Below are 24,908 nucleotides of genomic sequence, written 5' to 3'. Positions count from 1 at the left end.
CCTTCTGTCAGTCTGTCTGTCTCCGCAGGAGACCTTTCCAGGATGATCTGGAATAGGAAGAGAGTGCCTATTATCTCCTGCCTTTATCATTTTTACAGAAGGCATTAACCACTGCAGTTAGTCTACAAGACACTTATTGGGGGCATAAAAATTGGGTATGATGAAGTACATCTATTTCTGCTTGCAGATAATATGATAGTAAAGCTGGAAAACACTGGAGAACCAGTGATAAAACTAACACAACATTAAGAGAATTCAGAAAGCAAGCAGGATATAAAAATTACATGAAATAATGGAAATGCTTATATTGATGATTAATAAGCAATTAGAGGACACTGGAAGAGAAAATACCATTCAAAATGTATCAAAAAGATAGATAATAGTCTCACAAATGAACTTAATAAGAAGTATGAAAACCCTGTGCGAAGTACCTATGAACAAATAGAAAATGTAATCCTTGTTATTTATAGGATAACTCAATATTATAAAGATGCAGATTCTCCCTCAGTTAATTTAATAGAACCCCAATAAAATATGAAAAAGTTTTTTCTGAAGCTATATATGTTGAGATTAAAGTTAATTTGGAAGAATACATATGTAAGAATACATGAAAATACTGAATAAGATGAACAGCTAGCCCTAGCCCAACCAGATATTAAAACACACACAAAGTCTTTATAATTAACACAATGGTATAAGCAGATTACTCATTAATTAGCTATTGAAAAGAAATACAAAAATAGATCCAGGTATACATGGAAACTTAGCAGATGATAATTATGGTATTTCAAATTAGAGTGACAAAGTTGAACTTTTGAATAAGTAGTATGGGAAGACCTGGATGGTTATATGGAAAATATTTAAGTTACATCAATACTTTATATGTTACTTAAGACTGTGATTCAAATGGATCAGAGATATAAGTGTAGAAGATGAAATCACAGAAATACCAGAATAAATCCTGGGCAAACCCTTTTATAACTTAGGGGAAAGTTATCGGGAAAGGTTCTAATTATTTCCCCAAGTCCAGATGCAAAAAATATTGATAAATTTGACTCGAGAAACGTGTAAAATTTCATGATCAGTAACATATAACCAAAATCAAAAGACAAAGGATAAATGGGAAGAAATTATTTGCAACTTATGCCACAGAAAAATGCCTGTGACATGTAAAATTTGAGGATAAGATATGAAAAAATTTGATAGAAAATTGTGCAAAGGACAAAAAAGATAATTTGCTAAAATATAAAAGATAGTCCTAAATATTTCTTTTTTTTTTTTTGAGACAGAGTCTCACCCTATTGCCCAGGTTGGGGTGCAATGGCACAATCTCAGCTCACTGCAACCTCCATCTCCCAGGTTCAAATGATTCTCTTGCCTCAGCCTCCTGAGTAGCTGGGATTACAGGTGCCCACCACCACGCCCAGCTAATTTTTGTATTTTTAGTACAGATAGGGTTTTACCATGTTGGCCAGGCTGCTCTTGAACTCCTGACCTCATGATCCGCCTGCCTCAGCCTCCCAAAGTGCTGGGATTACAGGCATGAGCCACCATGCCCAGCTGGTTCTAAATATTTTTAAATGTTCAATATACTCATAATTAACAAAACACAAATTAGAACCATATTGTCATATCACTTTTTACCCCTTAGCTTGGAAAAATCTAGCAAATTTGAAAATTCACTATCGACAAGACTATTGAAAAATAGGTATCATCTTTCATTGATAGTGGGAATGAGAAATGGAGAAAACTTCCCTATGAGAAGGAAATTTGACAATATATGATAAAATTACACATGTACCCTTTGACCTAGAAATCTTACTTCTGGAAATTTACCCTGAAAATACACCTTCAACAGCATAAAATTTGGCATGCACAAAGTTGTATGATTCAGTATTATATGTATTTGCAAAATATTGGAAGCTGTGAAAATACCCCAACAAAGTAGATTAATTTAAACATTATGATATTTACATGCAATAGAATACTATGCAGTTATGTAAAAAGGATAAGTAAGAGCTGCATTAACTGGTGTATTTCCAAGGTGCAATATTGAAGAAGTTGAAGAGTCAGAATGCAAAAGTTTTGTATAGCATGTGATGTTTGATGTCAGAAAGGAAGTAGAATTAGAAAATAGTTATTTGTCTGTTTATTTATGGAAAAAGAAAAATAAACCAGAAATTGATGAAATGTATTATTATGTAGAGGAGGTGTCTGTGTATGTGTATGGCAGAAACAAGTAGAAGCAATGGGGTGGGATGGCACTTCTCGTGATATTTCTTGTTTCATCTTGTACAGTGTTGATTTTTGGGATCATGTTAAAACTTCACGTATTCAAAAATAGAATTAAATCCATAATAATGAGGAAAAGCCCTAAAGTGTAATACAAATAGAAACAAATGAACTCAGCTCCACTTTAAATTAATAGCATAACCACACTGGAGAAAAAAAAACTAAATCAAATAACTTTTGAGCATAGCATTTTGATTACTCTCTTGTATTCTTAGCTTAAAGGGGGAGAGCAGAAACATCTGAAAACACATTCTGAACTCAGCCTAGAGGTCTTCTTTTCATTGTAGCCTGGTTACTGTAATTCTGAAACTAGATCGTGTATATTGCACTTTGAGCAAATTAAAAAATATATTAATTTTGTTAAAAATTGGAGGGAAAGTTCAAAGACAAGGAAGGATTTTATGGGTGACATCAGTACATGCTCATTAATTTCTAGTGTGTAATGAAATAGTATTATTATATCATAATATAATGTCCTCTAAAAGGTCTCAAAGCAATAATACTTCAGAGCAACTAGATTTGTTTTCTAAATATCATTCTCTATTAAAAGGAACCAAGGGGGCCGGGCACGGTGGCTCATGCTTGTAATCCCAGCGCTTTGGGAGGCCAAGGCAGGTGGATCACGAGGTCAGGAGATCGAGACCATCCTGGCTAACATGGTGAAACCCTGTCTCTACTAAATATACAAAAAAGTAGCCGGGGGTGGTGGCGGAGCTTGTAGTCCCAGCTACTCGGGAGGCTGAGGCAGGAGAATGGCTTGAACCCGGGAGGCGGAGTTTGCAGTGAGCCCAGATCAGACCACTGTACTCCAGCCTGGGCGACAGAGCGAGACTCCGTCTCAAAAAAAAAAAAAAGGGAACCAAGGGGAAATTTTGAATTCAAGGGTAGGGAAAAAGAAAATATGAGTGGCAATCCTGTTGCTCCAGAAAGTAAGTGGGGAAAGAAAGGTAACTAAGTGAGGTGAAGGCTCTGCTAACCAGTTCATATGGGAACCACTTCCCAATGTACGCTTATATCGAATCATCCCCTTGTATGCCTTCAATGCATATTATTTTGTTTGTCTCTTATCCCTCAATAAACCTGGGGAAAATTTAAAATTTTTTCAAGGTAAAAAAATTGAGACAAATGTCAAACAATAAATATTGGGGACATGCTAAATACAGGAGTCAGCTTCAAGAGGCTCCTATTGTCGAAATCTTGGATGATTTGAGAATAACAATAAATAATGACAGTAATGGGTTAAAGTGCATTGAATAAAACAAGAAACCATGAGTCTCTACAGAAAGTAATACTAGAAAAAGAGGAGGAGTGCTTCCTATGATATGATACCAACTAATGAACGTGGAGGAACAGTGAAATTAGAAAATCACCATTTTACAAGCAGCAAGCAAGAATCATCAATGCATGTTGAAACTAAGATAGTTAAACATTTTCAAATAATTTCCCCAAAGAACAGTCAGCCATTTGAAAAGAAAAATAAGTAGCTTGACAGTGGAGACACTGGCAGATTCCAGCTCCACTAAGTGATCAGTGTGACCCACGGTGAGATAAACCGACGTCGTGCATTTCCTACAATAACGCACCAAGAAAAGCAACATCACTTATGTCATATATCTTCCCAAAATGCATAACCTGCATCTGATCAGGAGAAAGACTCACACAGAGGTGCATTCTACAAAATACTTTTGTCTACGGAAACTACTGTGCGGTGAAACATCAAGAACGGCCACAACCTGTTCTGGACTAAAAACAGACCAAGTGGACACAGTAACTAGCAAAACGTGTGATCCTGAATGGGTTCTTGGGCTATATGGGAAAAATGCTATTGAAGGTATTATCGGATCAGTTAGAAAAATTAGACTATGTGCTGTAGATTAGATAATATTATAGAAACTTACAGGATTGGTTTTACAAATTTATTTGTAAACTTGTGAATATTTCCAAGAGAACAGTTTTAAAAATTGGGGGACAATTTAAAAGCTGATCTATCTGGAGATGCAAACAACCTAGAACAGCAATAAATAAACAAATAAATGAACAAATTCAGAGAAGTAACAATAATAGATGTTAAGAAAATAAAAGGCCATAGTAATTTTTTTTTAAAGTGATACTGGGGGGCTGGCACAGGGCTGCCATGTTGCATCAGGACAGTAATGATGACACTGAAGACATTTCAGTGTTGGATGCGGAAGAGACAACTAACAAAACAAAACAATCCAAAATCAGATATCCAGCGGCCTCACTTTTCCAGTTATTCTTTCGAGTCAGTGCAATTGTGGTCTATCTTCTTTGCAAATTGGTCAGCAGCAGTTTTACTGCTTGTATGGTGACAGTTATCTTGTCGTGTGACTTTAGGGCAGTGATGAATGTCACAGGTGGACTAGTGGTGGGTCTACAGTGTTGGAATCACATGATGAAGATGGAAAGAGCCACTGGGTGCTTGAGTCCAGAAAGGCATCCTCTCGGGAGGACGAACCTGTTTCAGAGGCTGAATCGAACCTTTTGGTTGAGACTTAATGCCTGTCCAGTGCTGTAGGTGATATATTTCTTTTGTGGCCTCTTCTCCTTCAGGGTAGCTAGCCATGGTTATCATGGGTGTGGTGCTACAAGGTGCCAACCTATATGGCCACATCAGGTGTAAAGTAGGCAACAGAAAGAACATAACAGCATGGGTCCCTCATACTTGGAAGGCAGTTTTTAAGACAAAATGCTGAAGATGATCAGACTTTGTGAACGGAGAGAGAATGCGTATGTGCTTTGTTACATTGGGGAACAACCAAAGAGATTGTTGACTCTGAACATTTTAGACCTCAGTCCATGATGCAACAAGGAGTGTTGGCTTTGTTTTTCACTTAAAAACTGTAGTTAAAGCAAAGCAAAGTAGTTTCCCTATTAAGGTTTTATACCCTTTCCAGTAGTTGGGGCTAGAATGCATGTTGTCACTGGAGACACTGCCAACATTTGTTTTATGGTGTACATAAAATATACACATAGTCATGTAATATAAATATATTCCAAACTAATGAAAGTGTGTTTATTTACATATGTAATGGAGCACTTTGTATTTTGGTCCATAGAACATAGAAGGATGTTCTTAGTCTGTCTCAAGCTCTGTGTGTTTACATATTATTTCTGTAGATTATTTTCAGAAGTTAGTTTTGCTTCCACAGTAAGAGTGAGCAGCTTGGCTCATGTACACCTCAGAAATTATTGCTAATTTTTAATATATACTTCATGTTGAAATTTCTTAGACATACACAAGAAAGTAAATACCACATTCGGCCCAGTGATGTTAACTAGTTTCTAAAATGTTATTTATTTTTATTTGTAACGAGCCATTTACTTAAGTTTATGTAAAGGGATACTTTATGCTTAAGGGATAGCAGAGGTGGTTGCTGTTCTATTTATTGTATAGAAAACATGGCCAGATTTTACTTTCCAACTTACTGGAAGCTCTTCCGTGGACCTTGAGCTAATACAATATATCTTTTGTCACCAAAAGAGTATGATTCTTATGTCATAATGAGAACAATAATTTATGTGCTTGGCATAATAAATGCCTAAAAGACATTTTATTTTATGACTGTATTCTTTGTCTTGCTATAATGGGGATATTGTAAATCATGTATTTGTATAATATTGACAGTATGTATTAAAGCAATTGGTGTAACGGTAAACAAAAACATAAAAACACAAAAAGAGCTTCTACAAATAAAAAGGCCAACAGTCTAGTTTTAAAATGAGCAAAAGACTTACACGACGCTTCATAAAAGAAGATATTCCAATGGCTGGTAAAAATTTGAAAGAAGTTCTATGAAATCAAAACCAGAATGAAATACCAGAATGGCAGGCTGGGCGCTGTGGCTCATGCCTGTAATCCCAGCACTTTGGGAGGGCCGAGGCGGTAGATCACGAGGTCAAGAGATCAAGACCATCCTGGACGATATGAAGAAATCCCATCTCTACTAAAAATACAAAAAAAAAAATAAAAATAAAAAAAATAGCTGGGCATGGTGATGCAGGCCTGTAGTCCCAGCTACTCGGGAGGCTGAGGCAGGAGGATTGCTCAAACTCAGGAGGCGGAGGTTGCGGTGAGCCAAGATCGTCGAGACTCCGTCTAATAATAATAATAATAAAGAAATATCAGAATGGTGACAAAAAGAATGGCAAGGCCACATTTCATCAAGGGTATACACCAGAACTCATTCATGGCCAATGTGTGATAAACATAACTGCTTTAGAAATCTCTGTAGTAATATTTATTACCACTAAACGCATTGCCTTCCTTGTGATCTGGATATTCTGTTTTCAGTCAGATAACCAAGAGAAATGAACACATATGTCCATCAAAAGACAAGAGTATTCATGTCAGCTTTATTCATAACATCCCGAAGTTTCAAACAACCCAAATATCCATTGGCACAGGAACAAATAAATAGCGTGTGGTGTATTCACACAAAGAACTATCGTGCACAGCAGTAAAAAGTAATGAATGACTGGTAATGTAGCCATAAGGGTACATCTCACAGACACTGCACTGCGCGAGAGAAGCCGGAGGTTAAATGGATAGTACTGCATGACCACATCCACGCAAAGTGCAAGACGAGGCAAAACTAGGCTTCTGTGGCCAAAGGCTGAAGAGTTGGTTACCCAGTATCGGTACTGACTTGAAGATGGCCCAGCCACTGGGAATTACATAATTATGTATTTGTTATAGATAATAATCCAGGTGCTATACATATGCTGTTCATATACATACGGTATACACATGCCAAATAGTTCACTGAGCCATACTTTTAAGATGGGTGCATTTTTGTTGTGTGTGCATTATCCCTTGACAGTGCTGTTTTGATTGACAAGGGAAGGGCGCTTTTTCAAAATATGAAACCACGAAACATGTAGCCCAGAAGTACAGTTTTGGGAGCGGGAGGGATGTTTCTCAAAGCAGAGCTCGGGGCAGCCACGGAGCAGCGGATGCGCGGTGACGGGCGCGTGGGCAGCCGGGCGGCTCCGTGGCCTGGGAACTGAAAGGCGCTTCCTGGCAACGCTGCCGGGGTCCCGCCGCCCCCGCCGAGGTGCAGCCCGACCCGCCGCTGCGCGGGCAGCCCAGGTCTTCCCCAGAACCTCCAGAGCCGAGGACCCAGCGCCAAGCCAGGAGCAAAGCAGCGCGCCAGGCTGGAGCTGTTCGTCACTACGGCCGCGTCTGCGCTTCGGTTTTGAGCACCGATCGGTTACCTAACCTCTTAGGACTAACAGCCAGTCTTCTGGTGGCGCTCGCTTTCACCTACTTTTTATTTCCCTTTCTATTCCTGCGAGCTAGGGGGAGCAAGTGTAAATCCCGCCCGCTTCTCCCGGGCTGAAGATGGAGAGGCTGAGGCGGGTTGGAGAGTGCGCACTGCGCATGCTCCGCAGAGCATCCCCGCAGGTCGACCGGGGCGAGGGAGCTACATGAAAGCCTGTGGCTTCTGCTTTGAACAGTCTTAACCTTGCATTTTGCTTTCACACTTAACGCCTAGAAAGCTTGCTTTGATTTTTCCCCAACCTTCCAGTTCATTTAGCTTTAAAAAACAAAATCTCCTTCCAGGAAGAGGGGAGGGGCTTTCCAAGGTAAAATGCTCAGACGTATCAAGTTGAGCTACTCAGTCTAATAAATGAAGCAAAGCATTCCAAAGGCCAGAAGGGATCACCTTGCATTCATCCATAATAGCACGTTGAAATATGCAAGAAAGGAAAAGAATAAAGAGCACAGGGATGTAAAAACAGTATTGCATTTTCTTGTCCGCTCATTGAATTGTAAAAATAATAATAACAACAACTCTGAGGACACTTCTTATTTACTGATATTTTACAAAATCACTCAAGTAACAGTCTATTTCTATTATAAACAACTTGTGAATATTTTAACTCATGCTCAAAAAAATAAATAATACGGTAAGGAGTCCACAACTTTCATCAACTAGCCAAACAACAAATGTCTGCTGAGCTCCTCCTCAGGAAGGCAGTATGGTATCGTGATTAGGACTGAAACATTGGAGCCAACTGCCTGGCTTTTAACATCCTCAGTCTACTAGCTGTGTGACCTTGGGGTAAGTGACTTAACTTCTCTGTGCTTTTTCTCTAGATGCAAAACGGAAATAATGTTGTGAGAGTTGCCCTGGTCCATCTTATGTGATCAATGTCGGATGATTATTTTTGCTTATGTTCCTATTACTGTGTTAAGAAGGCAAGCACAAAAGAATTGTTTCTATTTGCAGCATTCTTGCAGCACACTCAGGCGCGGTGGCTCACGCCTGTAATCTCAGCACTTTGGGAGGCCGAGGCGAGCAGATCAGTTGAAGTCAGGAGTTCCAGAAGAGCCTGGCCAACATGGTGAAACCCTATTTCTACTAAAAATACAAAAATTAGCCAGGTGTGGTGGTGGGTGCCTATAATCCCAGGTACTCAGGAGGATGAGGCACGAGAATCGCTTGAACCTGGGAGGTGGGGGTTGCAGTGAGTCCAGATGACACCACTGCACTCCAGCCTGGGCGACAGAGTGAGACTTGTCTCTTATGTGGAGATGACATATTTCTATAAGCAATGAAGGAACAATAAATCATCATCTAATTGATTTTTAAAGTACTCAGATTTCGGCACAGAAAATTACAGATTAGGGCAGAGTATGATAAATGCTCATATTCCCCTGAAGCCTACAGGTGTGGTACAGGTGTTGGAGATGGAAGAATGCAAGCGTCAGAGTCTTCATGAAAGAGGGGACCTTATAGGCCATGTGCACCTAAGTAGGAGGGATGTGCTGGGCAGAGGAAGATGAGAATGCCAGAAAGAGTCCTGGAAAGGGGGGAGCTGGGCGAGTTCAGCACCGCACAGAGACAGAAAGGTGATGCCAGGGAGATGACAGCTCCACTGTTGAAAAACAATATTGTCATTAACAACTGCACTCCGCTCCACTTCATGCCTATCCAGAAACGAGGGGGAACACACCAGAGGAATACAGGCCCATGCCACCATGCTCAGCTAATTCTTTAGTATTTTTTGTAGAGACAGCATTTTTGCATACTACCCAGGCTGGTCTTGAACTCTTGGGCTCAAGTGATCCGCCTGCCTCGGCCTCCCAAAGTGCTGGGGTTACCGGCGTGGGCCACTGTGCCTGGACGAACAAAGCTATTTGACAATATTAAAGAAATAGTTATCACACCCTTACATAAATCTATGAATAGCACTTACAAAATATTTTCTAAGAATTTTTTGGGAGTGATAGAAATGTAAGATTCTTAGTGGATTTGCTACACTGTTGAGACTGCAATACTTACATGGTGTAAGACTAACTTTCTGAATGATTATGACAAATGAAATCGTAAATGCCATTTTTGGTTTTCGGAATATGAAAATACATGGGATGAGGCGCACCTCATGCTTCCGCCAAACGGAATGTCTTTGGTTTCTTGCCTTAGGATCTACCTAGCTCCTACCTTTAACATTCCTTTCTACCTCTAGTGTTTATTGCTACGTGTTAGTCTCTCTTTTCTGTAAGAAAGGCATAAATCTGGAGTGCTTTTTTCCAAATATTCCCGCAGAAAGCCACCTTTCCAAGCACAGAATCTTATCAGTGCCCAGGAGTTCAGCCGACTTAGCACGAAGAGTGCGATGAAAGGGCTGCTTTCAGCAAACCGTCTCGACCCCGGGCGACGGCGGCCACGGGAGGTCAGGGAGCGCTGGAGGAAACCTGCACGGGGTAGAAACGGCCGGAGGAAGGCGGAGCACGGGCTGGCTCTCAAGGTGCCCACCCCGGGGACCTCTCTTCAGGCTCCCTGCGGGATCCCCAACCTCCCCTCCCCCTCGGAGCTCCGCCCCCTTCCTGGCCTCAAACTCCGAGTCCATTCAAACCTCGCCTTCCTCGCCCTGCGCGTTGTCAGGCGTGTAATTGGGGAAACTCCTCCCCGCCGGGACCGCCTCAGAGGCGCTGCCAGAGGACAGCCGCCCGCCTGCCCCCGCCTCTCCGCGCGGCGACCGCACAGCGCTCACAGCCCGGCCTGGGCACCCGCGCCCGCTCGCTGCTCCAGGCGGGGTGGGCGGCGCCGCGCCAGGGGGTCCCCGGCGCCCATTGCTCCCCCACCCGGCTGCGCGGACCGGCGCCACTGTGCGGGCGGGGGCGGCGCGCCGTGAGGGGCCGGCGTCCCGTGTGCGTCCCGTGTGCGCCCCGCGGGGGCGCGGCCAGCGCCGGAGTAGACTCCTGTCCCGCCCGCCGCTAGCAGCCTCGGAGGAAGCCGGGGCAGAGAGGGCCGGCGGGGACGAGGTCCGCGCTGCAGGAAGCCGCGCCCGGCCGAGGCCCCGAGCTCCACGGCACCATGGCCCCGAAGCTGCTGCTCCTCCTCTGCCTGTTCTCGGGCTTGCACGCGCGGTAAGTGGCGCGGGGGCCGCATCCCCGGAGGCCCCGAGCTGGGCGACAGGGCGGCGGGGGGCGCTGTCTGTCGGAGTCCCTGGCGCGCCAGCCGTCGGCTGGGCTGCGGCACGGCGGGCCGGGAGGGGACGGGGAAGTCGGCCCACACCTCACCTGTCCCAGCTCCCTTAGACTGCTTTCTCCTCTGCAGCCGGGAGTGTGGGGACTCAGATTAATGGCTCGTCTCCTGAGGCTTTTAGGATCTGGTGATTTTAAGGGGTTTTGAAAACCAGGCTCATGGGGCAGGGGCCATTTCTGGCTCCTTACCGACCCCTAATTCCCACCTCAGCTGTTTCAGGGGCTCTCACACACACACTTTGGCTGACATTCTCTGTCATTTCCATCACTCTGAAATTTCCAAGAACCCGGGAACCGTGGTTCTAACTGCCCAGTTTAGACCGGGCTGGAAAGAGCTAATGCATTGGAGGCAGGTGCGGGGGGATTGGGACCAGGTGGGCAGCAGAAAGCCCTGCTTGTCTGAGAGGACTCCCCTGCCAGGTCCTGCAAACACACACACACACACACGCACACCTACCTACCTTCCAGATCAGCCACTTTCACACACAGGAACACACGCACTCCCACCCCCATAAAGCACGCATGTTGAAATGGATAATAAGGCTTCTGCCTGGTAATGTAAGAAATTATCTCACCATAAATTCCGCAACCTTCCTCCCAGCACACCAGCCAGCTAATGGGAGCTTAGAACCACTCCAGAGGAGACTAAGAGGGCGCATGAGGATACGAAGACAGTGGGACCCAAAGGGTTAAACCCTGTTGCTGTAAACACAACTGGAGATTCTGGGTTTAGTTTCTTTAATTCTGTCTCTCTGGCTGGATCTCTGGCTAGAACTTGCCGATTGCCCTGTGATTTAAAAATCGGAGCAGTGTCTGGCCTTCCCCTTTCCCCACCCTAGGAAGCTCAGCGTGCCCCTAGCCCCTAAACCCTCTTGTTTTGACGCTTCTCCATTTCCTGGCTCTGGGAGCCAGAGAATCAGAGGGCGTCCTTGCGCGCACAAGCCTGGCCACCATCAGGCCTTTTCATTCATGTTTGTGAACTCTCAAGGAGCTAGGAAGACACATGAATAAATCCTACTAAACATCAAGGGGCCCCCAGTTCTCTCTCCTGAACTGGGCAGAGGAGCTTACCCTGAGGGAGGAAGCCCTGGCCGTCCCCCTTGCCACTGCTCCTCTTTGCTGAGTTGAGTGTGGAAGCCGACTCCACCGGTGACTCACCGGCAACTCTTTCAAAGAGACAGAGCACTCCTTGGGCCTTTCAGCTGAAGTTTCTTTCTATCTAAAGAGGCAGCTGGTGAAAGAGATGGAAATATGCTTTCTGAGGTTGCTTATTCCTGGTTGTGTCTCTGTTTAGAGGCAGAGAGGGAGGTAGACAGCACCGGGCGTAGCGTTGAGGCCAGCAGTCACATCTCTGCCACCTTTCTATTGCCACCAACTCAAACGAGTGACCGGCCCTTCGGGTTCAGTAATCAACTGTTTAGATCTCTGGATTCTTAACATTCTAAAAGAAACACAGACTATCGTCCTCACTACTGCATGTGCTTAGGAAAATACCTTAGCCACTGCCTTAAAACAGTCCTGTTACTGGGGATTCCCAAATATACGCAGAATCTCTTGGGATTCTTCATCCTTCCATTCTGCGAAGACAGACATAATGATTTTCATTTGTTCTGTATTTGGGTTGGTTTCCCAGCTTTCATAATAGAGCTTGCAGATCAGTTAAAAAATCCAAATTTTATACTAACTTTATTGCTATATGCCTCTTCTTTGAGAGTGTCTTTGTTCTCTGAATGGGTTGTACAGACATGTGAAGCAATCTGATGTGCAGTGTCATCTTTCAAAACTGTTTTGAATTCGGAGGGGGTTCTCATTTGCACTCTGAGTTCCTTCCTGCTGTGGAAGTTCCTTGGATGAGGGTCTGATGTCTGTGCTTTGTGGTGATGGCTCAGCAGCTCCCGAGGAGGGGGCCTCCCCATTTTGACACCCATGGGCTTCATAAAACGCACCGATTCCCACTCAGACCTTGGTGATGCCTTAACTGCTTTCTGAGGTTTAGGAACTCCTTTTAATGTTTAAAAATACTTCAGACTTTTTCTCGGTCCTTCTGCTTTAAGCAAAGGTGTAAGACATGAAGATAAGATCTGAGGGTTGAGTTGTTTTTTGACAATGACAATACATCACTGATTTATTTTTAAGAAAAAGCTAATTGCAGTAATGGTGTTTAGGATCCAACAATGCAAGTAACAGTGCTCATAAAGACTATATATAATTCACTTAGAATTTAGGGAAAGAAAATATTTCTGTATTATCCACATTCTAATGGGTCCTCTGAGATGAGATTTCGTTTTCATGAAAGCAAGGATTTTCCTGTGGGCCTGGTGGTCTGGCACTAGCAATGTGAGGCTTCTATTTCATTTTCAGGATTTGAGGGAGAAGGGTGCTCACAGCCCAGGGACCTAGAGCATCTCGGCCTCACTCTTCCCACTGCCTACCCAACCAGGTTACACAGCTGGGGCCCTGATATGCCTGCTGAAGGGGTGGAAGAGAACGTTTCTGCTTGCTTTTTCTTGGTCCCCCTCACTGCCACCTGTACTGGCCTCTAAGGAGGAAGCTCTTGCAATTTCAGGAAAACCCTCTCATCGCCACTAGAGGGAGAATTAGGCTTATTAGAATACCTGTAAGTAGCTGGAAGTAATTTTCAAAAACGAAGGCTGCGTATACAGAGAATGATGAAAAGCTGGTTACTGTGCTCGGTTTGTGTGTATGTGACTATCAGGGCCATAGACAATAACAGACTGTGGAGTCTGTGGTCTGGCTCTGTAGTGGTGGGGGTAGGAGAGGGGAGGCGAATGGGAGGGGAGGGGAAGAAGAGAGAGGGGAAGAGACAGAGACAGCAGAGAGAGGGAGGAAGGCACCTGGGCTGAATCGCCAAGTGTCCTGAGCATGTTGTGCCAGATTCTGCTGAGATGAGCTACCAGCCTCTCCTCACTGCTCCAGATGCCCTTGCTCTGTAGTGATTTGCCCTGTCCTGTGGGCAGTGCTTGATTCCCAGCTATCTAAATGCTTCAACCTGCTCTTTAAGTTTTAAAAAAATTTTGCAAGATGATAAAATTAACATTTCTGATAATACTCCTGATGACACAAAATATTTTAATTTTAAAATTTATTATTATTATTATTATTGTTTGAGATGGAGTCTTGCTCTGTTGCCCAGGTTGGAGTGCAGTGGCACTATCTCAGCTCACTGCAACCTCTGCCTCCTGGGTTCAAGCAATTCTCCTGCCTCAGCCTCCCGAATAGCCAGGACTACAGGCATGTGCCACCATGCCCAGATAATTTTTTTGTATTTTTAGTAGAGACAGGGTTGCACGCTGTTGGCCAGGCTGGTTTCGAACTCCTGATCTCAGATGACCCACCCACCTCAGCTTCCCAAAGTGCTGGGATTAGAGGCGTGAACCACCATGCCCTGCCAGATGACATGAAATATTTTAGAGTAACATTTAAAATTCTGTAGTATTACTTGTAAATGTTCACTTTTATAAATAATGAAATGCAACATATTCCTTACTGAATATGTGCCCCACATTTAAAAGTTCCTATCGATCATGAATATCAAATGTGCATAAAAATCAACAGCAATGTATAGTTTCTGTGGATGATTTAATTTAACCTTCTAGCCAATAGGTACTCAAGGAATAAAATTACAGTTTAAGATCAGCGTAGGAAAAACGTAAGTGGGGAAGTCATTCTTTGAGACATATGCCGTATACTCATTGTCAAGATCTCTCGTTTATGTACATGCTCATCTAGGTTTAGACTATCTGGCCAACACTCTAGTCTACATTATGGCTAGTTAACACACTTTAAAAGACTCATGTATATATTACATAAGTATGCATATGTGTATATATGAAGACCTAAATTCAGTAGCAAAAATGAACGTGAAAGTTTTTTTTTAAAATTAACATCTTGTGAATTATAGATAATTTAGACAATTCTCAAAATTAAGTTCAAGAAACTCACATCCCAGAGCAAGAGTGTCCTGACATGACACTGACATTCTGGCTCCCATCTGGGAAGCTAAACAGAAAAGAGTTCGTATCCAGTCAGGACAAATCTGCCTCCGTGCAGTTTTCGATTCTTTTTATTATTCTCCTCTGTGAAGAGAAAGTTACTAAAGCATGCACACTGACAAACTAGAAAGGAAAAGGTTGGTTTACTTCACATGCTTTCTTGCTGGGGCCAACGGTAGTCTACCTGGAAATGCTGCTTTAAGGCAGAAAGAGACTGTCTGCTCTCTAAGCCCACGTGACTATAGTGTTGAGATGGCCTCACTCATTGAGAAAACCAGCTTGTCAAGTACAAGTGTGTGTCAATTATAAACCAATTTTTTTTTTTAAACCGAAAACTGGGCCGGGCGCGGTGGCTCACGCCTGTAATCCCAGCACTTTGGGAGGCCGAGGCGGGCGGATGACAAGGTCAGGAGATGGAGACCATCCTAGCTAACACGGTGAAACCCCGTCTCTACTAAAAATACAAAAAATTGAGCCAGGAGAATGGCGTGAACCCAGGAGGCGGAGTTTGCAGTGAGCCGACATCGTGCCACTGCACTCCAGCCTGGGCGATAGAGCGAGACTCCGTCTCAAAAAAAAAAAAGAACAAAACAAAACAAACAAACAAATGAAAAAAAAACCCGAAAACTGCAGAACCAAAAAAATAAAAAATAAAAATAAAAATATATTAAAAAGTAAAACTAGCTGGTCATCCTGAGGCCTCTCCATTCAGGCACTCCTGTCAGTGCGTGTCACCCGGGAGAGGAGGCTGTCCAGCTCCTCTCTGCACAAAACAAGCTCAGAGATGCCCAGGCGTTCACTGAGACTCATTTACTAAGAAGTCAGAATGTTGAAGATGTGTTCGAAAGCTTAGTTTTTCATGTCTGTGTTAGCCTGCTGTGCAGAAGATGAATCGGTTTGTGTTGACCGAGGCGTGTAAGATTGCCAGAGGGTCTTCACTAGTCACCTGCAGACATCTCTGTCCTTGCTTTCAACCTGAGTGCCGGCAAAGCAGACCCCCTCACAATGTCCAAGTGTCTAGACCCCCAGATTCCCGCCTCCAAGAGAAGCACAGAGTCAGACTCAACTATTTTGAATGAGTCCACTCTGTAAAAGCTAATCTCACCTTCAACTAAAATGAGGTCTTGGTGGTCGGGGTGGAAACAACACGATACAATCCCCGAATGGAAAACCTCTAGAAGGTTTGTGCCTTGGCCTTCACAGTCTCTCGGGGTGGATTCAAGGGTCGTGTTGCCTGCTGGTTAGCCCTCTGGTATTGTTTACCTGCCACGTTGTCTGTAGTTTAACTGGGATGGGGGATGGTCTTGTGACATTTAATAAAAACGTACCTTGTTAATAGCAGTAGCATTCTTCTTATGGAATCATTCCTATTTTGTGTTTCTTTCTTTTTTAAAAAAATTTTCGGGGTTTCACGTGTGTGGTTGGGCTGTGGGTACTGGGGACTTTCTACCCCTTTCATGGTACTTGGATAGGACAAACTTAGGCTCTTCCTAGAACCACTGCTGCCACTTACTTGTCGCATTTTTGTGCTATAACTCCAGGTCCAGAAAGGTGGAAGAGGATGAATATGAAGATTCGTCATCAAACCAAAAGTGGGTCTTGGCTCCAAAATCCCAAGACACTGACGTGACTCTTATTCTCAACAAGCTGCTAAGAGAATATGATAAAAAGCTGAGGCCGGATATTGGAAGTGAGTGTTGTTTCTTGTTATTCTGATAGAAAAATATTCTGCAGTGATAGGTTTTAAAGGTTTTACTTTTGAGTAATTGTAAATTCCAAGAGGATGGCAAAGGCAGTACAGAAAGGTCTCCTGTGCTTGTCACACAATAGATAACTTAGTGGGATCCCAAACCAGGAAACTGACATTGGTGCCATTCAGGAGCATGGCTCTGTGTCATTTTACCCCATGTAGGCTTATGTAACGATCCTTGAAATCAAGATACAGAACAACTCATCAAGCGAAAGTGGATCTTGTATTCCCCTTGCTATCCCTTTACTGTCACATCTGCTTCCTTCCCCCCAATTTCCAACCATTGTCAGCCTCAAATTTGTTCAATTTGTTCTTTATTTACTTTTTATTTATTTACTTTTTGCCACTTTGAGAATGTTACATATATGGAATCATTGGCCTTTTGAGACTGGCTTTTTTTTTTTTCCAGCAAAATGATTTTGAGATTCATTCAAGTTGTTACACCTGTCAGTAGTTTGTTCTTTTTTACTGTGGAATATTTGTTCATGGTATGAGTGTATCACAGCTTCTTTAGCCATTCATCTATTTGGGAACATTTTGATTGTTTCCTGTTTTTGTCTATTGCAAATAAAATGACTGAGCACATTTGTATACAGGTTTCTATGTGAGCATAAGATTGTATTTTCTGGGATAAATGCCCAGGAGTACGATTGCTGGGTTGTATGGCAGAGTATGTTTAATTGCTTAAGGCACCGTCTTATACACTATTTTTCGTTTCCACCAGCAATATCTGAGAGATCCAGTTTCTCTGTGTCCTCACCAGCAACTAGTATTTCCACTGTTTTTTATGTTAGCTGTTCTACTAGGTGTATATTTAATAGGTTGATATCTCATTGTTGTCTTAATTTGCATTACCCTAATTGTTAGTGATACTGAACTCCTCTTTTATTTATTTATTTTTTTGCCATCAGTATATCCTTCTCATTGAATTGTCTCTTCATCTTATTTGCCCTTTTAAAAATTGGATTATTTGGTCTTATTTTACTTTTTTACTGCTGAGATTGAGAGTTCTCTATATATCCTAGGTATGATCCTTTATGTCAGATCCATAGCTTGCTTTTAATCCTTTTAATAGCATCTTTCACAGAGGAAAAGTTTTTAATATTGACAAAATCCAATTTTATTGATTTTTCTTTTATGAAGCATGCTTTTAGAGTATTGTCTAAGAATTCTGTATGAAGCCCTAGCTCTTGAAGATTTTCTCCTTTGTGTTCTTCTGAAAGTTTTATAATTTCATCCCTTACAGTTTAATTTGTTAACTGTTTTGATTTTTATATAAAATCAAAATGTAAGATTTAGATCTAATTTATTTTCCCCCACCCTCCATGGATGCCCAATTACTCCAGCACCATTTGTTGGAGAGACTATCCTTCCTTGACTGAATTGCTTTTATGAAGTTGTCAAAAATCAGCTGACTTGACTGGTGTGGGTTATTCCTGGTTCTTTGTTTCATTCTATTTTATCTGTGTGTCTGTCACTCTGTCTATACCCACATTTTTTATTACCATAGCTGTATTATGTCTTCAAATTTTATCAAGTAATTCAACCTCTTTATTCCTCCTTTTCAACATTAACTCATCTTAACTTCTTATAGTTCATATGCTTTTCGATATAAATTTTAGAATAACTTTTTCTGTAACTACAGAAAAATTCTGCTGGGATTTGGTAAGAGTTTGTTAAGTGTAGGTATCAATCTGGAAAGAACTGGCATCTCTACTATGTTGCATCTTCCAATCCGTGCATATGATAGGTCTTTTCATTATTTAGACCTTCTTTATGTTCTTATATCATTATATCAGTGGTTTCTAGTTTTCAAGAGATATGTTCTGAATGTATTTTGTTAGATTTATGACAAAGTATTGTGTTTTGGAGTGATTGTGAATAGCACTGTATTTTCACATTTCATTTCGCCTGTGTTAGTTGCTAGTATAGTAAATACAATTGATTTTGGTATGTTGATGTGTTCTCTGACTTGCTGAACTTACTAGTAATAGAAGTTTGGGACTTTTTTTTGGTTTTGTTTTGGTAGGTTCCTTGGCATTTTCTATGTACACCATCATTGTCATCTGCAAATAGGGAGAGTGTTCATTCTTGCTCTCCAATCTGGGTATCCTTTACTTATTTTTTCTTGCCTGTTGCCCTGGCTAGAACTCCCAGCACTATGTTGAACAGCAGTGGTGTGAATGGACATCTCTGTCTTGTTCCAGATCTTGGGGCAAAGCCTTCAGTCTTTTCCCATGAAGTGTGGTATTAGCTGGCGGTATTTTGTACATGTTCTTTATCCACTTGAGAAAGTTCTGTCTATTCCTAGTTTTCTGATACATTAAAAAAAAGTTTCACGATACTTAAAAAATCATGAATGGGCCTTGAATTTCACCAAAGGCTTCCTTTTACTGCATCAGTTGGTATGATTATATGATTATTTCTTCAGTCTGTCAATACGGTGGATTATATTAATTGATTTTCAAATATTGAATCAGTATGGTATCCCTGGAGTAAATCCCACTTAGTCATGGTGTTTAATAATACTCTTTTAAGGCCGGGCGCGGTGGCTCAAGCCTCTAATCCCAGCACTTTGGGAGGCCGAGACGGGCAGATCAGGAGGTCAGGAGATCGAGACCATCCCGGCTAACACAGCGAAACCCCGTCTCTACTAAAAATACAAAGAATTAGCCAGGCAAGGTGGTGGCTCCTGTAGTCCCAGCTACTCGGGAGGCTGAGGCAGGAGAATGGCGGGAACCCGGGAGGCGGAGCTTGCAGTGAACTGAGATCCGGCTACCGCACTCCAGCCTGGGCAACAGAGTGAGACTCCGTCTCAAAAAAAAAAAAAAAAAAACCTCTTTTAAAAACCTCCTTTTGTATATTGCTGAATTCTATTTGCTAATATTTTGTTAAGGATTTTTGCATTTCCATGTTTAAGGGACTATTTTTTCAGTCTTGGGTAATAGGAGCTTTATACAATGGGTTGGGAAGTACTCCCTCATCTTCGGTTTCCTAGAAGAGATTATATAAGGGTTTGTGTTGATTCTTTAAATGTTTGATAAAATTCTCCAGTGATACCCTCTGGGCCAGGAGATTTCTTTTCTGGGAGTTTTTTTCATTTCCTTAATAAGTCTATTCAAATGATCACTTTCATATTAAAGTTGTGGTGATTTTTTCAAGAAATTGATCCATTTCTTTTAAGTTGTCAAATTTATGTGTTTAGCATTGTTCATGATATTCCCTCATCATCTTTTGTGATGTCTGTAGGACCTCTAATAATATCCCTGCTTCATTTCTGATACTGGTAACTGGTGTCATCTTCCTTTTTTTGTCAGTCTTGCTAGAGGTTTATTTTATTGACCTTTTTAAAGAACCAACTTTTTGTGTGGTACTTTTTCTGTTATTTTTGTTCCCAATGACATCAGTTTTGCTTTTATACTTATTATTTCCTTTATTTTTCTTGCTTTGGGCTTATTTTGGTTTTCTTCTTTTTGAAGTAGAACTTAGAGTCTTTGATTTGAGACTATTATTTTCTTATGTAAGGAACTTTTCCTTTCTGTAATTCTTTAACTTCATCCCATGAATTTTGTTATGTCATATTTTCATTTTTATTCAGTTCAATGTGTTTTTAAATTTCCCTTGAAATTTTTTGCTTTAACTCATGAATTATTTAGAAGCCTGTTTCATAGGGGAACAGCAGACACTGGGGCCTATTTGAGGGTGGAGGATTGGAGGAGGGAAAGGATCAGGAAATATAACTAATGGGTACTTGGCTAATTACCTGAGTGATAAAATAATGTGTACAACAAACCTCCATGACATGAGTTTATCTATATAAGAAATCTGCACATGTACCCCTGAAGTTAAAATAAAAGTTTAAAAAAACAACAAAAAAAACAAGCTTGGTCTCATAGAGAACTTTCATCCCAATAAGGACGTGATTTTTCAACTGAAAAACATTCCCAAATTTTACTCTTGAAGAGGGAGATCGATCATTGTGTTTTAGGTTTTGAAATGGAATTGTTTCCAAATTTTGACTTTTGTGAATAAAACTGCTGTGAACATTTCTGTACAAAAAAAGAGAAGTGTGTTTTTAGTTTCCAAGTACTTGGACATATTCCTATTGTATGTTATAGATTTCTAGCCTGATTCCACTATGATCAGAGAATATACTCTGTATGAGTTTAATTCTTTTAAATGTGTTAATGTTTGATTTGCCATCCAGGATATGGTCTATCTTGACAAATGCTCCATGGCCTTGAAAAGAGTATGTATCCCGCCATCAATGGATGGACTGGATCCTGTTGTCTGAATGTGTTGTTCAGTTCTATATCCTTGCCTATTTTCTGTCTAGTTTTCTATGGATTATTTGAATAGATTGACAATTGATAGATCAAAAAGTAGATTCTGACCCAAGAGAGGAGTGGTATATTTGGCCAGGAGGGAAGTGGCACATACAATTGCTGGTACAGGCACTCACAGGCCTTGTGGTGACCGTAAGAGGAAGGGGGGATTGCAGCAGACACACCATCGGTGGGATGTGCCTGACTGTGGCTTGCTGTTTCTCTTCCGGGAGGCTCCACTGCCTGACAGCTTGCTAGTGCTCACACTGCTCAGGCACACTGTCCCTCCATTTTTCCAAGCCCAGGACTCCAGCATGTCTGTAGCAGGATCTAGAACTATGCTGGTTCCAATAGCCATAGAATTTCAAAATCCATGTGTGTAGTGTGCGAGACTGTGAAGATGCGTGTCTAGTGCAGTGTTGGAGGAATGTCGTCCTTCATGCCTCAGTCGCCTCTCCTGTGCAATGAAGGAGAGGGACTAAAATGACTCTTAACTTTCCTTCCAGCTTTAAAATATTTAGTCAGTGAGTGATATATCTAAATTCCCATTGCACAAGTTCACAAATTCAATTGTCATCATGGTGTTTGCATCCTAATTAGATAGAAAATCTTTCCAGTGTGAAAAGTGTGTGGCAATTCTGCATTTATATGGAAAGAGATGCTTTAGAATATGTTACCAGTTTCCTCCTTGATTGTCAGATGCTGCTCAGTCAGAGAGCAAAGATACACAAGACTGGTTCCTTGCCTCTCTGGATAAGCTAAGTCCAGTTGGAAGTTCATGTATCCTGTGGTAGGCTACAGGGAAGCATCTTCCTCGTGGTATCACTGGACACCCTGTGGGTCCCCTGAGGTAGAAAATTGCAAATGGGGGGACAGTGGGTGAGCTCCAACCCACTGTCTTCAAACCCAGATCTCTCTGGCTCTACAGCAAGATGATTTGACCATTGCATTATGTGTAGAAAACTCAAGGCAAGCCTATTCAAAAATATTCCCCGCACCCCGGCAATGCAGCGCTTGCAAGAAGATATACCAAGGTGCTGCCATGTGCAACAGGCAAGCGAAATTCACAGTCCTAGAGATTTTATTTTTCCATTGTGTACACAAGGAATTGTGAATTTCCCAAATAAAACAGCATATGTATACACCAAGAGCAAGTGTTCATTTCAAAGAAGGCAACTCCCCTAAAGCATCCTGTCATTTAGTCCTCATAAGTCATCATCACAGGTGAGAACATGCTCTGTGCTTTGTGAGTGAAAAGATTTTTAACAAACAACTAAACATAAAGTCAGGAGGCAGGATGCTCCTCTTTGGTTTCGTGACTTTAACGTTCCACAGTGAACACTGTCCGGTCCTTGGGGCAGCAGAGGGGGCTGATGAAAGCACCCATGATCACTGGGACAAATTACGACTTGTCTTCCTGTCTCATTTAAATCCTAAATCACAACTGATTGGCAGAACCCAGCAACTTGATGATATTCAATCAGAAAACAGAGCCACTGCCCGAGAACAGCTCTTCTCGTAAAAGATGCTGAATTAGAAACCATTTTCTTTCATGGCTCAGAAGGGCTCTGCTTTAAAAGAGAACTTCCTATAAACATCTGAATCCCTTTTCTTTTCTCATGACTTTCTTTTCTTCCCAATCTAGCCAATTTCATTTGCTGTAACCATCAGGCCTTCTCATCCCTCATCAAGGTGCCGTGAACTCATATGTACATAATGTGCTGTACATAGATTCACTGTTAGTTTGTGGGAGAGGCCAGCTCATCGCTCACCTCCTTTACATCCCCGTCCCTGGCACACCTTGGGAGCCCCCGAGAGGCTCTCCATATTTGCATTCTTCTGATGGCGAGAGACGAGAGAAGGGGAGTCTCCAGATAGCACTTAGGAGTAGATAGTAGAAAGTAGGCTCCCACTTTCGTCTAAATTAACCTCTTTAATTTGAAACTCTTGAAAGTTGCACTTTGCTTCTCAGATAAAGACCAAGCCCCTTAAAATGACATAAAGATGGAAGGCTGAAGCAGGAAGATTACTTGAGCCCAGGAGTTCGAGACCAGCCTGATCAACATAGAGACCTTGTCTCTACAGAAAAAAAAAAAAAAAAAAGAAAGAAAGAAAAAGAAAAAAAAAATTAGCCAGGTGTGGTGGCACACGCCTGTGGTCCCAGCTACTTGGGAGGCTGAGGCAGGAGCATGGCTTGAGTCCAGGAGTTCAAGGCTGCAGTGAGCTATGACTGCACCACTGCACTCCAGCCTGGGAGATGGTGCAAGAACCTGTCTCTAAAAGGAAAATAATTTTGAAAAGACATAAAGAGACAAGCCTCAAGCCTCAAATTATTATCTGTTTCTTTTCTGCTTCTTCACTACCATTTCCTGACTCTGTGAATCACGTGCTTCTTCACTACCATTTCCTGACTCTGTGAATCACGTGCCCAGTACTTCAGGGACACTAGACCTCCTGTTTTCTCCGTCTGGACCCTTGATTTTGCTGCTGTCCTGGCCCGTTCCCCCCTCTCCCGGCCCCTGCCCCTGTCTGTGCTGAGCTCATACCATGCTTGTCTTCGAGCCTCGTTGTCGCCCCCTACAGGAAGCCCTCCCTCATTTCGTGTCCCTTCCCCACCTCCCCACTGCGGTGCTGAGTTTCTCCTAGCATCAGTGTTTTCATCTTTGAAACGAGGATAATACATTTTGAAGGACTGTCTTGAGGATAATGTGGTATGGTGTGACCGTGAACAGTTTCTACAACATTGTTGTGTACTTTCCACAGTGTACAGCTGAGGACTGGTCTTTTTTTCCCCCTAGGGTGCTGTTTCCAATTCCTAACTATAGAGGCATCCATGTATGTTGGCATCTCCCAGCATACGTGGTCCAGCTCCTGCACAGCGATCCGTCATCAGGAAACAATTGTGCATCACTGTTATTTTTAACAACAAATAGATGGGATTTAATAGACTCGTTCGTTCATGTTGCATGGAAGTAACAAATCTGCATGGAATCCTCTAATTAGTTTTCATAATCTGAATTCTGATCATTATGTTTTAAAAATAATGACTACTCTCCTAGACGTTATTTCTTCTCAACTAACTTCTAAACTATGGATGTATCTGCTTTAGTTCCCCTTCTTTATGCATCGCTTTAAGTAATGCTTCAGTCCTGTCCTTAGCTGGTTCAGGCTGATGTAGGGTATCATTTATCTCGGAACAGATCTTGTCACGTGAGCTGGGAAAGGCTGGTGGAGGATAAACCTTTTAATAAGAAAATCGCGAAAAGGAAGAGAAATGACCTAAGTGAATTTCACTTCCTTCGGGGTTTCAAGAAAGTTGAACCACTCTCCTGAAAACAGATGATTAGAGAATACAGATTCCATCCCCAGGATGTGGGCAATCAATCTGTGCCAAATATGGTCGTGCCGGGAAAAATAAAAGGTTATATATTGGCTTTTAAAGGTGGATAGACACACTTTGTGGAGTCCTGGGCGATGCTGACCGATGGGTTCGCTGAATCCAGGCAAAACATCTGAATCATCTTCTCTTGGCTGTATCAATGACTAGAGGGCTTCCTCGGGTGTTTGCATATCTGAACTTCTGTTCCAGGCTTTTCTAAAATGCATTTTCCCTGTTCAGTTGAAACTTCTGCTAAATATGGCATAAGAATATTCAGTATGTGCTGAAGCTGGTTGCATGGTGAGGAGGTGAGGTGTGTATGGCGGCAGCCCATGGCAGGAGACCCCAGCCTCCTCCTCTGCTGTGGCTGCCCACACACCCAACCTGGACAGAAGCACTGGAGGAAGGTGCCACCAGGGCTTGCTTTCTTTCAGCTTTCCAGGCTGGACATGACACCGGGCACCGACTCAGGACAGCTGAGGTGATGCAGACAACTCCCTGCTGGGCAGTGCGAGGGGAATCCCTGCCCTCCTGGGGAGGAAGGGAAAACAGAAAATGACCGAAGAGTGGGGCTGTGTCCCCCAAATGGGTCAGGAGTTAGTTTTGTTGCAGATACTAGGTTTTAAAACAACTA

At 42.3% G+C, this 24,908-nt stretch overlaps 1 protein-coding gene and 1 pseudogene across 1 annotated transcript in view; both read left to right on the top strand.

Annotated features, from left to right (window-relative positions):
* Window positions 1-4,426: 4,426 nt before the first annotated feature.
* LOC112628012 lies at window positions 4,427-7,531 on the top strand (annotated as a pseudogene).
* A 2,870-nt stretch (window positions 7,532-10,401) lies between these two features.
* The window catches only part of GABRG3 (gamma-aminobutyric acid type A receptor gamma3 subunit), a 557,527-nt gene continuing 543,020 nt past the window's right edge, over window positions 10,402-24,908 (top strand). The window contains exons 1-2 of the mRNA XM_025390323.1: window positions 10,402-10,690; window positions 16,362-16,510. Coding sequence (XP_025246108.1) covers window positions 10,638-10,690; window positions 16,362-16,510 — 202 coding nt within the window. The 5' untranslated portion in view covers window positions 10,402-10,637. The remainder of the gene's footprint in view (window positions 10,691-16,361; window positions 16,511-24,908) is intronic.

The sequence above is a fragment of the Theropithecus gelada genome, chromosome 7a (genome assembly GCF_003255815.1).
Source record: "Theropithecus gelada isolate Dixy chromosome 7a, Tgel_1.0, whole genome shotgun sequence".
Taxonomy (NCBI): Eukaryota; Metazoa; Chordata; class Mammalia; order Primates; family Cercopithecidae; genus Theropithecus; species Theropithecus gelada.
This window is presented reverse-complemented; position numbering and strand designations above follow the sequence as displayed.